Source organism: Anguilla anguilla, chromosome 4, assembly GCF_013347855.1.
Source record: "Anguilla anguilla isolate fAngAng1 chromosome 4, fAngAng1.pri, whole genome shotgun sequence".
NCBI classification, from domain to species: domain Eukaryota; kingdom Metazoa; phylum Chordata; class Actinopteri; order Anguilliformes; family Anguillidae; genus Anguilla; species Anguilla anguilla.
In genome coordinates this window covers 46,600,822-46,616,381 of record NC_049204.1, presented here as the reverse complement: position 1 = coordinate 46,616,381, position 15,560 = coordinate 46,600,822, and the positions used below count along the sequence as shown (strand labels likewise).

The 15,560-nt window shown below is 45.3% G+C and overlaps 1 protein-coding gene across 1 annotated transcript in view; it reads right to left on the bottom strand.

The window, feature by feature from the left end:
* The window catches only part of lmbr1 (limb development membrane protein 1), a 48,982-nt gene that overhangs the window by 30,349 nt on the left and 3,073 nt on the right, over positions 1-15,560 (bottom strand). Inside the window, exons 2-5 of the mRNA XM_035414367.1 lie at positions 11,258-11,330; positions 10,130-10,169; positions 8,947-9,086; positions 7,777-7,880 (exon numbers count right to left, since the gene is read on the bottom strand). Coding sequence (XP_035270258.1) covers positions 7,777-7,880; positions 8,947-9,086; positions 10,130-10,169; positions 11,258-11,330 — 357 coding nt within the window. The remainder of the gene's footprint in view (positions 1-7,776; positions 7,881-8,946; positions 9,087-10,129; positions 10,170-11,257; positions 11,331-15,560) is intronic.

The following is a 15,560-nucleotide window of genomic DNA, read 5'->3' as shown; positions in this document are numbered from 1 at the left end:
CAAAAGACGACTTTTGTAATCCTGAATTACAGTAGTTCTATAAGGGGAACAGTATGTTCACTGTCTACGAAATTGAATGAAAACTAGTCACAAAAAGACCACTGTCAGAACAGCAGCCTCAAACATAACATTCACAGAACAACACTTCCAGACTCAGGCATGCCCGAACTAGCATTTTTACAAGATAACGTCACAGCACGTTACAAGAGGGGGAAAAGTCTGCAATATCATCCGATATGGAATAGCATTTCTGCATTCATTTCACTCACGACACCTCATCCCTCACTGTGACAAACTCGGAAAGAAGCTTTCTCACGTTTCAAACACAGTGCAACATCTTTATGATCGATGATGACTTCCCAACAGCCTGCCAGTGTCTGTTGGGAAGTATGCTTTTTTTTCTTTTTCTGTGGCAACAATTGATAATACAGTGATTGTTCACATCTGTTATAATTTAACTCGTCATTCAGGCCTGCTTATGTCTCCAATCGACCAAAAGCCAGACAGATTTGTTCCTTTAAGACAAACAGACAAGGCCCAGTGGTTTCACCACCCACCAGTCAACTAGGCAAGAAGGCATGGGTCCACAATTAGCCAGGGGGCCCAAGTTTAGCAGGTAACAGATCTCAGTAACTGGGACTACCATAGATGTGCAGTCACAGCCTAATATCACACGTCACATGAGTGGTAGCATTACTCCTCAAGGTACGCCCCCTCCAGCAGAATGCCCCGCCTCTGATGCATTCTGCTGAGCAGAGACTCCGCCCACTTTGAATCTGACAATCATTTCAAATGGCTTTTTTTATTCTCATCTCGGCGCTGTCAGGTAAAGCAGATGTCTTGGTGGATTGCATAGGATCCCTGAAGGGAAAGGAAAGCTGGAAAGGCTCACTACAGGAAGCTCTTGCCCACTCTGGGCTGTTGGGTTTGGCTCTGCAAGTCAGAGAAATAGAAATACTGAGCATCGCCATTAAAAATGTGCTTGTTATTAGCAAGAAGTTGTCTAAAGTCAGCAGATACTGTCTTTCTGTCTCTTAAGGGACTAGGGAGCTGCTGGTTAGACCTATAAAAAAACAATTCCGTTCAAATAAATTAAAAGAAATGAGAACCGAGAAAATGTAACCAGATGCAGTCCGACATCCAGCACGTACAGAAGAGACAGAAACTTCTGTTGGATCATGCTCCCTGAACCACAAGCAGACCACCTGCTGTGGTTCCACCAAAATAAAATTTATAGAGAACTGGAACTTTTTTCAGAGTGTATCTGGACTACACACACAAGATAGGCTTTAAGGGTTCTCTGCAGCTCCACCCTGATCTAGATAGACAGATTCCAGCCTAACTTTCAATTACCACATTTTATTCAGACCATTTTATGTAAAATATAGCCTAACAGTAGTAACTAATATTCACCACCAAACACTAGACCTACTTAATTCACATGGCCTAGATTTCCAAAACTTAACATCTCTTCCTCATTATCCTCCTCTGCCCAATCACATCTGGAATATTAGCACTAAAATAGTCTCCCTTCCACTGCCATTCAGTTAACACTTCCACTGCGAAGAGTTTTCTAGAAGCACACCCAGTTTATTACCTGTCTGGCACAGTAGACCTACTTGTTAACAATAATGCAAGTCTACAGTGCAACACTGCTCCACTTAAAGAAAGAAAAAAGAGTCCCAAGAGGCTCTCATGCTGGTACAATGTGCAAACATGTCTGCTTAAATAGTAATGCCTAGACCTCTGCGCCAGCAGAGAGAACCTCAGCTCTTATTCCTGACTTGGGCAATATGAAAACAGACCATCTTACTTTATTAAACATACCGAGGCTAACAGCGTTAAACCCAAACTCCTGCATGCTTGCTGCTTCACTGATAGAGACACCAGATCCACTTGTTTTTCCCCCCACACTTACTGGTACGGGTTTTATTCATTTCACCGATATAAAATTAATGAGATGAGAAGACAAACGCATGCAGAGAATTAATGTGTATTTTATTATCACATCGTGATTCACAGCAATCTCTCTCCCTCCACCGGACCAAAGAAAGCACATGGAGTTCTGGTCTTTGATGGATCAGTCCAAACAAACTGAAGCATTCATGACTGCATGATTTAATACACGTCTGTTGCGTAATATTCTCACGCTTTCCAAGGGCTATATGCCTGACTCTTACAAAACAGCTCAAGAAGCCCTTAAATGACAAAGTCAAATAGAGATCAAAATAAATGTAAGAACTACAAACCTGCTCATAATCTTTCATCCGGGTTGGAGAAAAGATTTGTCAAAAGTTGGAAACGTACATTTGCGTCCTCAGACTAAGGCTTTAATGTTTTAACATTACAGAATCAATAGAGAATGAAACATGCTCAACTCAAAACTATTTACTAATATTGGGTGCTGAACACCACAAGATAATAGTAGAACACCAATGGACAGCAGAATACTCAAAAACTATAAGAATTTATTCCACAGATGCACGAAACACAAATGAGTACAAATGTTTCGGCAACAGCCTTCCTGTGTGTGCTAAACATGCACAAAGTTGTTATGTTGCTTTGTACATCCATGGAGTAAATTCTTATAGCTTCAGAGTATTCTAGAGAGCGCTGGCCGTTTGTGTTCTTCTATGTTTTTACGCTGACACCACTGAGCAACCATTTGCATCAGCAGAAAGGGATTTCCCAAGTGCTGGAGCCAGCTTAAGCGCTGGTCTTGGGCGCAGTGAAGTCCCACACTGACTCAGACCCATACTGACCGAGCCCAATGCTGACCAGACCCATACTGACCAGGTCCGACCCTGACCGGGCCCTACTGACCAGGCCCAATCCTGACCGGGCCCAATACTGAACGGCCCCAATACTGACCGGCCCAATCTTGACCGGGTCCAATACTGAACGGCCCCAATGCTGACTGGGCGCAATACTGACCGGACCCATACTGACCGGGCCCAATCTTGCCAGGGCCCAGTGCCACGTGTGACCAGGCCTCCCATTGGACAATGCGTAATTGGCTGGAGCCTTGCCCCAGTGTGAGGGATATACCCCTCCAGCCTGGGCCAGCTGAGGAATAGGCACAGCCCTCCTGCCCATGGGGCAGACTGTGTGTGCTTCAGACATATGTGCATGCTGCTCTACACCATGCAGCAGCTATATGGGCCTGGGCTATCACACCACTGGGGAATTCAATTAAATAAAGCATAAAAAGCTGGCCTACAAAATAGAGAGAAGCAGAACAGCACGTGCTTGTATCTTAAAGTTTGTATAACCGTACTGTCTAACTGGCCTGCAATCCAGACTGTATTGTATCCAGTGTGATGTACAGAATGACAGAACAGGGAAAAAAATCACCTAGCCCATAAGGTTGACCGATTTAATCATCTTGTGCAAATCAAACACCAATGTGAGTCACAGACTAGTTTAAATATTATATATAAATGCACTGCTGAAAAGGTGTGCTGAAAATTTTGCTGAGAAGGTTGAATTAGTATAATATCAATATAATGTCTGTCCTTCATTTTAAATAAATATAACTAAACACAGAAATTAACATGCCAAAACATTCAAATGAATGTCTCCTTGATAAACATTAATTTGAATTTACAGGAATAGTTTAAAAGCCAATTTTTTTCAAAATGCATCAGTTTTCGAAAATATAGGCTACTCCAAAACATAACTGGAGCTCATTTTCCATGAATTACAAACATTGGCATTACACAATGACTCAAAAATGTACAAAAATAAAATAAAATTTAAAAAAAGAAAAAAAAGATGGCAAAAAACACCTAAAACACTCCTATATGATACTGCAGCAATTCTGAAAAAATAAAAACATATTCCTCACTTTTCTTTACTCCAGTCCACACCATTTCAAAGGAGAAAAAGAAAATCCAAAACACAGCTCTTACAAAAATTCTTAGCAAAGTAATATGTTTCTATGGTAATGAGAATTCAGAGCGAGGTTTGCAGAGACATTTTGACCTTTATCAAGGTATGTAAACATCACTTTATATACTTGTCCCCACCCCTGAGAAAAGCCTGGGAAACATGTCTACGTGTGCTGCAGATTTGAAATAAATATCCAGGCTATTGTGGTCTACCGACAAAGGAAGTATCTTAGTAACACAACAGGGTTTGCTCAGCCGGACATTTCCCCCACCATAGTCACTTCTCTTCATCCAGGAATGATGGAGATTGATGGAAGCGTTTTTAGGACAGTCAGAGCCGTGCCGTTGCGCGGACCGTGTTAAAAGTGCAGCCAGTCCCTGCCGAAACGCACAACAAGCCACCGCAGACTGCCTTACTGCCATTTTAAAAATGATGCTCAACAGAGTCACATCCCTGTGTGCCGTGTCGAAGTCCTGGCCGGAGCTCAGAAAAGGCCGGACGGAAGCGAGCTCCTCCGCCATTCAGCTTCCGACAAACGCACACGGACAGGGCGAGCGTTTCCCAACCGCCGCCGTGCTGCGGCAGGAGGGCTGGTCTGGGAGAAGGAGCCCACTGCGCCTCCTGTTATGGAGACGCACCCCAACAGGCCTGGGTGCTGTGAGGGTGCACAACAGGCACAGATGAAGCACGGAGAGTCTGTAAAACTGAACTGCTCATAATGTGATCAGCTATCAGCGGCTAGTCTTTTAACCAGCAGAAGAGAGGAAAGAGTGACATCATCACAGACAAGCATCACATACCCAAGTGTGAAACCAGGCAAGAAAATGATCATTATTTTTTTTATTAAATCTACAAGGGTAATTACTGCTTCCTTGAAAGATTTCTGATGATTCATTAAAATGACATTTTTTCCCCCAAATTAGACAACGTAAATAAAATGGCAATATAAAAAAAGAAACCAAAAAAAAAACACAGGAAAGCCCGTGATGAGGACTGCAGGCCGGCCCTCTGTGGAATGCACATCCACTCCAGTCGGTGTGTTATGATGAAGTGCGGCCCGTTTCGTGAGAAAAACAAATAGAGGGCCCTCTTTCACACGCGGCGCAGGTCCCGCGCGCTGCTGGTCCGGCTGCTCCGCTGCTCCATTCAGGCGCGCAGACAAAAGGGCCGAGGGGGGGGGGGGGCTCCGAAGACACCTCCTCCTCCCAAACGAGCTCCTGGACAAAGGAGTCTGGGGCCGGAGAGGCCGGCCCGGGGAGAAGAGGCGAACCGAAACGCAGCTCGCGCGCTCGGCAACAGCGCCATCTGCAGGCGCGTCTCCCTGCGCACGGACGCCCGGCTTCCCAGCATCCCTCGCAGCGGGACGCCGTGGTGAAATGGCAGCAAGAAGAAAGATGACGATGCATTTCCAAGAAAAGGAAAAAACGTGTTCACGCAGGCAGCGTGCAGAATTCGGGGCTGAATCATTTATGCCCACACAAATACCCAGAATGCCGGAGATATTAAATCACGGCGTTCAGTCGTGCCTCCGTTGATCCCGGTGGTTTAGAAACAAATCTGGCGATTAAAAATGGCAGAAACATTCAGGTGGGATCCGCGGGACGGCTCTAAACGAATCTCGACCTTCTTGGCGTGGGGGTGATATTTTGCGTAGGCCGCGGCGTAAGCGGCTTTCTGGAACGAGCGAGGCCGAGAGCGAAAAACGCTGAACCGTAAACGATGACGTTTAAAAATCGCCTCATCTCAGCGACGAGCTCAAACGGCGCCTCCCATTCCTCCGTAATCCGCTGGACCATAGTCAGTCCACTCAGAGGCTGTGGGAAGTTCTTTTCAGTGCAGAACCAGCAAAGCCAGACAGCAGAATGCCAGCGATGAAGCACAACATTTCAACAGCTTACTTAAATTTCCCCCACTTCCCAACGATGCCAGTTTTTTTCCGTTGAATGCTATCTATTGTGATGCTTGAGTTCAAAGCAGGCCACAGCTAATACACATTTATCATAACGTATATCATACGACAGTGCTATATTATGTGCACATCATGGCACTATGGAATTAACAATCTGGCCTTTTCCAAAGACTGGTCCCCTGGTCATTTATGATGGTGGCAGTGCGGGGAAGTGAATGCTTCACAGAACACACACTGAAGGCAGGGCTACAGTCACACTGATAGCAGTATGGTAAAGATGCCACATCATCACAGCGTCAACAACAATATGGGCCCCCAGAGTGCGTACTTCACACACGACAGTGGGCATTTAATACAAGAACAAAAAGAAAGACAGCAATTACACCCAATTGAAGTGCCATCAGAGATGTAGCCTATATCTTTCAACATTCTTACACATACAATTCTTTGAGAAGTGAGTGCAATTACAAAATCATTTCAGATGCGCACACTGGTACTTTATTGCCGGTATAGTGAACATGCGTGCAGTTCTACCCCGTATTTCCTCAGTATACTTCCAGAGTAAACAATCGCTCTCCCAAATTACCGCCCGGGCTCGCAGTGTACTAAATCAGCTCTTAACGTTTCATTTCCTCAGCTGAAAAGCATTAAAGTCCACGCGGGGACATAAAACATGAAATACACAAAAGACAAGAGGCCTGCGTAAAAACCGCAGAGATTGGATCTTAATGCTCCCGCTGATACAGGACTAATTTCGCATTATGGATGCTTAGGCGCTGCTTTCATGTCACCGTGAGGTCCTTGAGTGTTTCAGCATGGCGCCCCCCTCACCCGCGAAACAGCTCCACCGCTCCCCCTGCGCCCGCGCTCGCCCCCCGACGTGTAGCTAACACTGAGCAGCGCTTCCTCCCAGCGTATTTATGGATGATCAGTAGCAAGAAACAGTCACGGCAAAATGAAAGAGCGCAGAGGCCCGGGAACGACTTCCTACCGATCCGGGCCTGCGCTTTACTGCCGGGACCCCCCCGGATGCAAATTAGCGGGGGAAAGAAGCCGCCCCGGACCGTAAACTACAGTACAGGCTCATTTTTATGAAGTTTGCCTGGACAGACATAAACCAGGAGGGTTTCAAACTGTGACACAGGACAAGAAGTTTTTTTTTTTTGCCCCGGCTTTCCCCACTCCTTTGTGCTGTCATGTCGTCCGGCTTTATGGACCTTTCGAGTCCCGGCCTTGGCCTCCACAGCTAATTAATTAAACAAGGAAGTGAGCAAAGATTTTTTTTGGCCATACATGATTATTAGACTGCTCTTTTGATGTTTTAATCTGAGGGATTTGGGCCCTTAAATCATGAGGGGCAGGGGGGGGGGGGGGGGCAGGCGGTGGTGTTGAAGACTGAGCAGCATCTGGATCATTGTAGCGGTTGGTTGGGGTGGGGGTCTTTACGTTTCATGTTAAAGTTCGCAGCCACGGACAAGTGTCAGCCAGAGGTCACGGCGCAGGCACCTGCCTCTCCTATCGCTGCACGCTCGCTGGCTGACAGCACCAATCCCCCCCACCCCCCCCCCCAATTTCGCACATGAGACTCTTCTGCGCACGGTTATATCAGGTTTGGGGCAATACCGATACGTGCCAGGGTTAGTTCCATTTCAATTCAGATTCAGTTTTTGAAATTCAAAATGGCCGTTATTTACATTGTCAGTGAATGAATGTCTGTGCACATGTAACCTGCTCTTCACTTAGTCAGGTACAGCTCTTCATCCTCCCATTTCACACAGCTGAAGTGGGGAGCATGTCCTTCATCGGTTATAACCCCACCAGGCTCTCAGCCTTCCCTCACACTCCGGTTCCGTTTCCGCGATAATCCCACTCACCCGCCCCGCCCCCTGGGCAACAGCTAAGAGGCGCTGTGCTGCCCGATTCCCGTCAGAGGCACCGAGTGAATCAACACAAAGCCGCAAACAAACAGGCCGTACCTTCTTTGATCCAGCAAATCCCTCAGATTCCAGGAAGAAGTAGGCAAAGGGCATCAGCACGAAGAGGCAGAGATTAGAGAAGAGGGAAACCAGGTTCCAGAGCCCTGAAAAAGAAGCAGTTTAATCACACACTACACACGCAGCATACATCCACACTGTACAGGTAAGTCGTCTGTGACATCATGCAAAATTGGCCTGATGTTTTTATGAAATTACTGAGGGAACACTTCCAGGGTTTCCCTTGCATTCCAGTCAAAAACGCAGATACCCCAGAATGACAATCACAGCCTGGCTGAAGAAATTGAGCAGAAAATGAATGAGCTCTGATGCCACCTTGTGGCCACATGAGTAATACCCTCAGACCTGGAACCAGTACAAACCGTTTAATACCTGGAAAAAAACACCCAATATTATTGTGGTTCAGTGCTGTTCCAGCAATGTCTGTTCACACATTGTTTTTACTGAACTAAGATTACTTTCAAGGCCATTACAGTTAGTTCTGAAAGCAAACTCAGCTGACTAAAGGACAACTCCTTTTGAGCAATAAAAATACAAAACAAAAACTCTCAGACACTAATTACAGCATTCAAGCCCAACGTACACACAGGCCAATTTTTCAATATAAAGTGATCTAAAAACGTTATCTTTTGGCCACTATTCTGTGAGATTAAAGACATTTTTTGCGAGTCAGTCTAGTTTAGGGTCAGGTCCATCACTTCCAGTCAAATCAGATCTAATCAACAGAGAGGGGAAAAGTACAAATATGTCTGGAAACTTGACCCAACAACCCTCAGGTGTGAGAAAAGGGACCAAAACTACAGGAGTACTGAACCTGGGCGTCAAAACCCAAAACATGACAGCCGGCACATAACCAAGCACCATAAGCAAGATGGCCTCCTGGTTCCTTTCCCTCACCTGGTTATCTGACTCAGGGGGTCTAAATAAAGTCAGCTATTTCACAGGCTCATCCCACACAGTGTAACACCACGAGGAATTCATTAGACGGTGTGTGTTAGCAGACTTCTAATAAAGTGAGAGAAGCTGGTCGCTGGCCTAGCGCGGGACGCTACGACTCAACTACAGTTAAAAATCCGCAGGCACTGAAGGGGGGGGGGGACAACAGAAACAACAATAAAAATGAACAAAAGAGGTGGAATGTGGGTTACTGACCATGGATGAGAGAGCCATTGAGCCACTGGACGTAGTAGTTTTTGGGGAAGGACAGCAGGATCTCGTTACTGATTATGGAGAAGGGCAGGAGCAGGACCGCCCCGGCCGAGATCGCCAAAGTGAAGGTGCACAAGTACAGCCTGCGGGGGGGGGGGGGGGGGGGGGGGGGGAGGGAAAGCGTTAGCACAGCGCCGCGCGGCTCCGTTTGCGCGCTAACCGCGCCCGTCAGGCGCGCGAGAGAAGCGACGGCGAGCGCGCGGTCACAAGACAACACAGGTGGATGCGTCTGGCGTGGTCTGCTAGCGAGGGCTACGTGGCTGAGTGGGTTTTCAAGCCGTACTCTGCTGTTAGATAAATATGGTAAATATGGCATAAAATCTTTTTCCCCTTCCATCGGCAGAATGACTATTCCATATTAATCATGATAACGATTAACAAGAGCTTATTGGGTTTCCGTTTTACACAGAGAGTAGCAAACTCATTAACAGGAGCCGAGGGACAAGAAGGAGAGTTAAAGGACGCGGTCAGCTTCACCTGCGTGCTAGTACAGCGGGGCACACTGCGGACCCACGTTCAGCATTTCAACCAAACCCGGGCCTACTAGTCCCAGCACACTGGTGTTACAGGGGGAGGGCTACCAAGACAACGTGCCAGCAGCCCTACGTTTGCAAACTTGGAGTAGGAGGGGATGGCCAATGTGATTTAAAATTCTGTCCACTTTCTATTGACACACGACAGCAGACAGAGTCTCCCGAGCTGCACAGTAAGGGCCTTGAGTACAGCGAGGAGAAGACAAACCCCACAGGCAGACAGTGTCACGAGCGAGCACAGCAGCACCTCCTGGTGTCACTGTGATAAACAGTGTCCCTGGGGGCTCGGGTACAGCGCTGGGTTCGCGTGACAGCAATTATCTTTCAGCTGCTGATCATTATGATGCAAAATGAGTCGACTGCAATTGCCAGTTTCCTGATGTAGCCTAGTTTGTATGATAAAAGGAAAGGAAACAATGGCTTCCTCCCTCCTGTTCATAAAGGCTGTGGTTACAGGGCTAATTTTACCACACAGCACCATGCCACCACTGCTACAGAAATATCAATACAGATATTTTATCAATCTGTTAAAAGTTTTAAAAAAATCAATTTTTCAACACATTCAAGCCACAAATTTACACAGTTGCACTCACGATATTCTGTTGACTATGGCATCTTCATCTTCATGATCATCTGTAGAGTGCAGAAAGATCATTAATATTAATGTTAATTAACTGTGAACTTTACATTAACAGCAGCAGGTTTTGCAGGTCTAACTCCATGCCCTCAGAAAGAGCGCTTGCAGCGTGGGCAGAAGGTTAAAATTTAGTTAAATAAATGCTGAAGGTTCAAATACTCGTACACAACATCATATCCTTAACCTGAAGAGCTTCAGTAAACAGACAGCTATGTAACCGATTTGCAAAACGTGAAGCATAACGCCATTCTAAATTCAAACCAAAGGTCAGCATTTGACGCCATTCTAAACAGACCATTCTGAAGGTGAAGTTTATAACATTTAGTGTATACACTATGTACTGTTGTCAGTGGAAATGAAGACACACCCTTCCTGACTGGCACACCTCTTGTCATTAATATCACTGTCTCCACCATTCCTCAGACAAGCGGAAAACCACTAACACTTCCATTTTTCTCTGTAAAAAGATAAAACTTTCATACAGCTGGATTTTCTCAGGTGTGGCCTAAAACAAGCTCACAGACACCCCACCAATATCCTCAAAATACCAACCTATTGTCCTTAGACCCACAGTATACCCCTCCAACAGCTGTACAACATTGTTTCCTTTTAAATAAATGCTGTACTGATGTTTGATGGCTATGTGACTCTACAACAGGTATACATTCAAACCCAGGTCAACAGTGCAGGACATCAGGGCTTACTGCATAAAATTATTCCTAATTTAAGAAGCAAAAGACAAATATGTAAATGTAGCTATGAGCTGTGGTCTATGCAACTGCACACATTCATAAGACTAGCCTGGGTGAGGTTCGAGCATGCTTGCATAAAGTCACATGACTCAAAAACACTGATGACAGAGGGGACAGCCACGATGCCTGCATAGAAAAGCCTATGGTGAACACATACTCAGCCTGTATGTGCGTAATGACAACCCAAACAACCGACCCACCTGTATTTGCTGTGAAAACATTTCAGCTTTCAACATATGGGGAACACACAACATACAAATTACAGCCTGCTTGAGAGGTGCTGGTTTCAGTGAAAGGCACTATGAAAAGCCCACGTGCTTGTCTGTTCTTACCAGTTTTCCTCTTGTACCGGGTGATGATGAAGTAGGAAACGATGTAGAGGACAGCAAACAGAAGGAAGCAGATCTGCAAACAAAGAAAATTTTAACAAAAACACAAGTTATAAATTAATGGAAGGTACTCAGACCAGTTTATCACTGGTGTAATGTTTGCATGGCTGAACCAGAGTCACAGTCTGGCAGACTCTTGCGCCCTGGTTTGGTGACATCAGAAGAGCTTAAAGTACACGTAGCCTACATGGATTGCAATGCTATTTTACACAGCATAAACAAATGCGTTTTTACAGCATCATTTGACTGAACCTGCATAAATAGGAACATCGTGTTATTTATTCTTCAGAATTTCACTACTGGTTCCCTTTCTATGTAACTTTTCAGAGAGGGGTTTAGCCCAAACATATCAGAGAACTTAAACCTCACATGTTACCTGCACAAAACCCTCTTCCATGGCTGACATAGTTTAGGAAGCAAGAAATGAACAACCGCGTCCGATAATGGCAGGCTGCAAACAAACCCATTAAAGCAGCTGGGCTGTTTGAAAAAGGCCGAAGACACTGTACCTGACTGTGACATCATCCAAAAGACCACAAACACCTCATCAAAGACACCACAAGCACAAACTAAGCCTTACTGGCAGTTTTTCAACACGTAGCTCCAAAGTATCAAAGTCAGTCCAGGGGATGGAATGGGAACAGGCACTCAAACTGATATCAGGACAGGAGGCACTTATGGCCAACACGGATTTGATCAAAGACACCTGAAGTGTAAAGCCAGCCTTACGGGCTGAATTTCAACACACACTTATTCACTGAAATAAATCCAGAGGATGGGACAGGCACGCGTCCACTGAAATTCACGTCAGGAGACACTTGTAGCAGCTTAGTCACAATCTTTGATCACACTGAAAACATTACCTCATATAAATGTACATGTCAACGGATGAGTTTCACATTACCATTCAAAAACGTTCCATTTTGGGAGTCTATCCCAGCAGACACTGGGTGAAAGGCAGGAATGCTCCCTGGACAGGTCACCAATCCATCACAGGCCACTCACACCATTCACTCACACATTCATACCCCAAGGGCCACTTAGACTCTCGAGTGAACACGAACCTGCATGTTTCCGGACTGTGGGAGGAAACCCACGGACACGGGGAGAACACGCAAACTCCCTCGACCGGGGATTCATAGAATTTACAAGTGAAATCGTGTGCTTTTTCCAACATAGCGCTCATAGGGCCCTTTGGAACGAAGTTCCTTTGTGCTTCATTTCTGTCATTTTTCTGCCATTTCTATTTTACAGTGCACAGCATCAGTCGCTGTCGATCATTGCTTTAAAACAGGCACAAGAGATGACTGATTGTTAAGTGACTGACATGTCTACATTTCATGGCGCGAGGCATGTATGAATCATACAAACCTGGCTTGAAGCAGGGGAAAAAACAAGCAAAAAAAAAGGAGCGCAGGCTGCAAACTAAGGTATCAGTGTACCGCCATTAAAACAGGCTTGGATTCACAAGACTACAATGGAGTCCAATAATGTACACCAGCGCTGTTCACAGTTGAATGGGTTGTGCTCTAAGGCATTTTCATTAGCCACATATTTTATTATATTTATTCTGATTTATATAGTTACGTGTGCTTTTTAAGTTCATTATCTTTTACCACATATATAAGATTGCAAATGCAGAGAATACCATGTCCCATATTTATCATGAAATTTACCCTGACAAGATTAGTCATAGCACACAATAAACATATAAGCCATGTGTTGTTTCATTCCTGTAGAACTAATGGAATAAATATTACCTCTATAATAACAAAGCTTTTTTTGTTCATTCTTTTTGATATCAAAAAGATAATAAATGGCAACTAAACTGGCAAGATACTAGGGAAATGTTTGTGGTTTCATAATAATCAAATTTCATACATAGTGACAGCAGTCTACTGTGACATGGCTAATTACCAGTGGATAATCATGTACGGGTGACATTTCAAACATGAGCCTGAGTACACAGATCGGACAGAAATAGCACAAACTCCTCCGGCACGGAGCCCATGTCAGCAGCACCGGCAGATACCACATTTCACAAACCTGCCACATTTCAGGAAATGAGTCTAGATAAATGCTAGATAATGCCACACTTCAGCTCCCGTTATCTAATCCAATCAGGTCCTGTCCAAGGAAAGGTACCCATAAAGCCATGAAGTGCGTGTGCACTTACACAAAGTTAAAAAAACACAGGCCTTGCTTTTCTTGCATGGCCACGGGAGTACACAAGAACTCACATAGGTAATAAAAAAACTAAAGCATGCGTAAACCACAACGGGACCACAGAGGAGACCCAACAGGCCACCAGCTACATTGTAAAATCCTAAATAAAACCAGATTAACCCAGAACAATGCCTTCGCCTAAGAGGGAGACATTTAAGGACGGCTGATTTCCCCACTGAAACTGCAGGGTGGAAAGCGTACAGGAGTGGGTGGTGCAGATACACTGCCTGAAGAGGAGGAGTACATGCTGTGAATGGGGGGTGTGAAAGATAAGAAGATAAGAAGCTCTAAATAGGGGATTTGCAAACTCTGCGCCATGCCCAGTTAACTTTGCATTCAAAAGGCGTTAAAGTAGTTGTTTGTCCATCTACATCACAGGTGACATTCTATTTTGATAATTACATGTATTATATTACATTACTGCCATTTAGGCCTAGCAGATGCTCTTATCCAGAGCAACTTAAACAACTTATAGCATTTTTATATAAATATCCACTTTTATTGCTGGATATATAGTGAAGCAATGCAGTTTCCATACCTTGATCAAAAGTACAAAGACAGCGTCTGGGAATCAAATCTGCAACAAGCTTAATCCCCTGCTATCTGGGAAACAGCAGCTCTGCATGCAAAACACCTGACCCTTCCCCTCTTCAGTACTGCAGGCTCCCAGGCAGGATTCTGGGGTTCAGCTGCTCCTGCTTGATATTTGGGTAAATATTTGGGTAAATATTCATTGTACTTTTCTAAACTACATCCATACTGTTAATATTTTTGTTGTGCTGTTAAAGCACTGACTGTCAGGCACTGGTCAGACCTGTACTTTGTATCCAGATATATCCAGATTGTGTCTAGATTCAGTCAAAACGGATGTCAGTTCACACCTGGCATCAGAATGCGTCTCCACATGCGTCTCGAGTGACCACTTGTGATCGGATCTCACTTCCCCGCTGAATATGAAAATAAACACGTACGTCATTTCCGTTTGCAAAGACCAAATGCGTTGTTGTTTTTAACCGGCGGGAGGCAGCAATGCACTAGCTGTGCCTAGTCTGCCGGAAATTAAAAGAAGAAGAAGAAGTTTGCAAAGACCTTGACGCATGGGCAGAATCAAAACAAAAACAGAAAACTCCATCCATGAGAATCCATTTTGCTGTTGTTGTGGCTTCTTCTTGTTGCTTCGCACTTTAATATGACGCAGTTGGCGTGCAAATGAGTATGTACTTCCGCTTACGCAGAGGACGTCGGTTGACTAGGCAGCCCTTCAATGTGGCCCAGGACGCATTTGTGTACACACTGCTAAAAGAATGTGGCCATATGCGGCCCAGACCACCTCCGAATGTGGTCTGAGTGATCGGATCTCAATGCGTCCTCAATGCGTCTTGGGTGCATTCACACCTGTAGTTAAGAGCTGTCTACTTGTGATCGGATCACCCATTTTAATGCCAGGTCTGAACAGGGCCTCAGTGTTATGTAGGGTCTGCATCGAAGCTTGACCGTGCTAACGAAGACTGTGCCCACCAGCTCCACAGGACAGCTCAGGGCGAGCCAGAACATCACCCAGGGAGGGAGGGAGGGCTGGAGTCAGCAGGGTAAGCCCGCTTCATCGAGCAACAGCGCCTCCTGTGGCCGATCTGCACCAGCTGCGCATGAAGTGGAGTTCCACTCACCGGGTGGACTGCAGACACAAAAAAAGCAATGGCCTGCTGCTTCAGAGAGCATGTGATCTTTTCTCTATCTGCAGACGAGGCTGCAGTGTTTGGATGGGTTGGGGTGGGCCTACAAACACCACCGGACATTCCAGGTTAGGAGGAGAAATAAAAACTGCAGTTTCAAATTGGTTCAATAAAACCTCATTCCACAATTTCTAATAAAGCACTTGCACTGACAGGTGATCACACCAGTCATTGTCTACTGCAGCCTAAGGCATTGAGACTCCAAAGCTGCAAGTGAAAGCACTTTAGCTGCAAGTGAAACAACACCAAACAATTACAGAATGAAGGCGTGGTCTCACATTAATCCC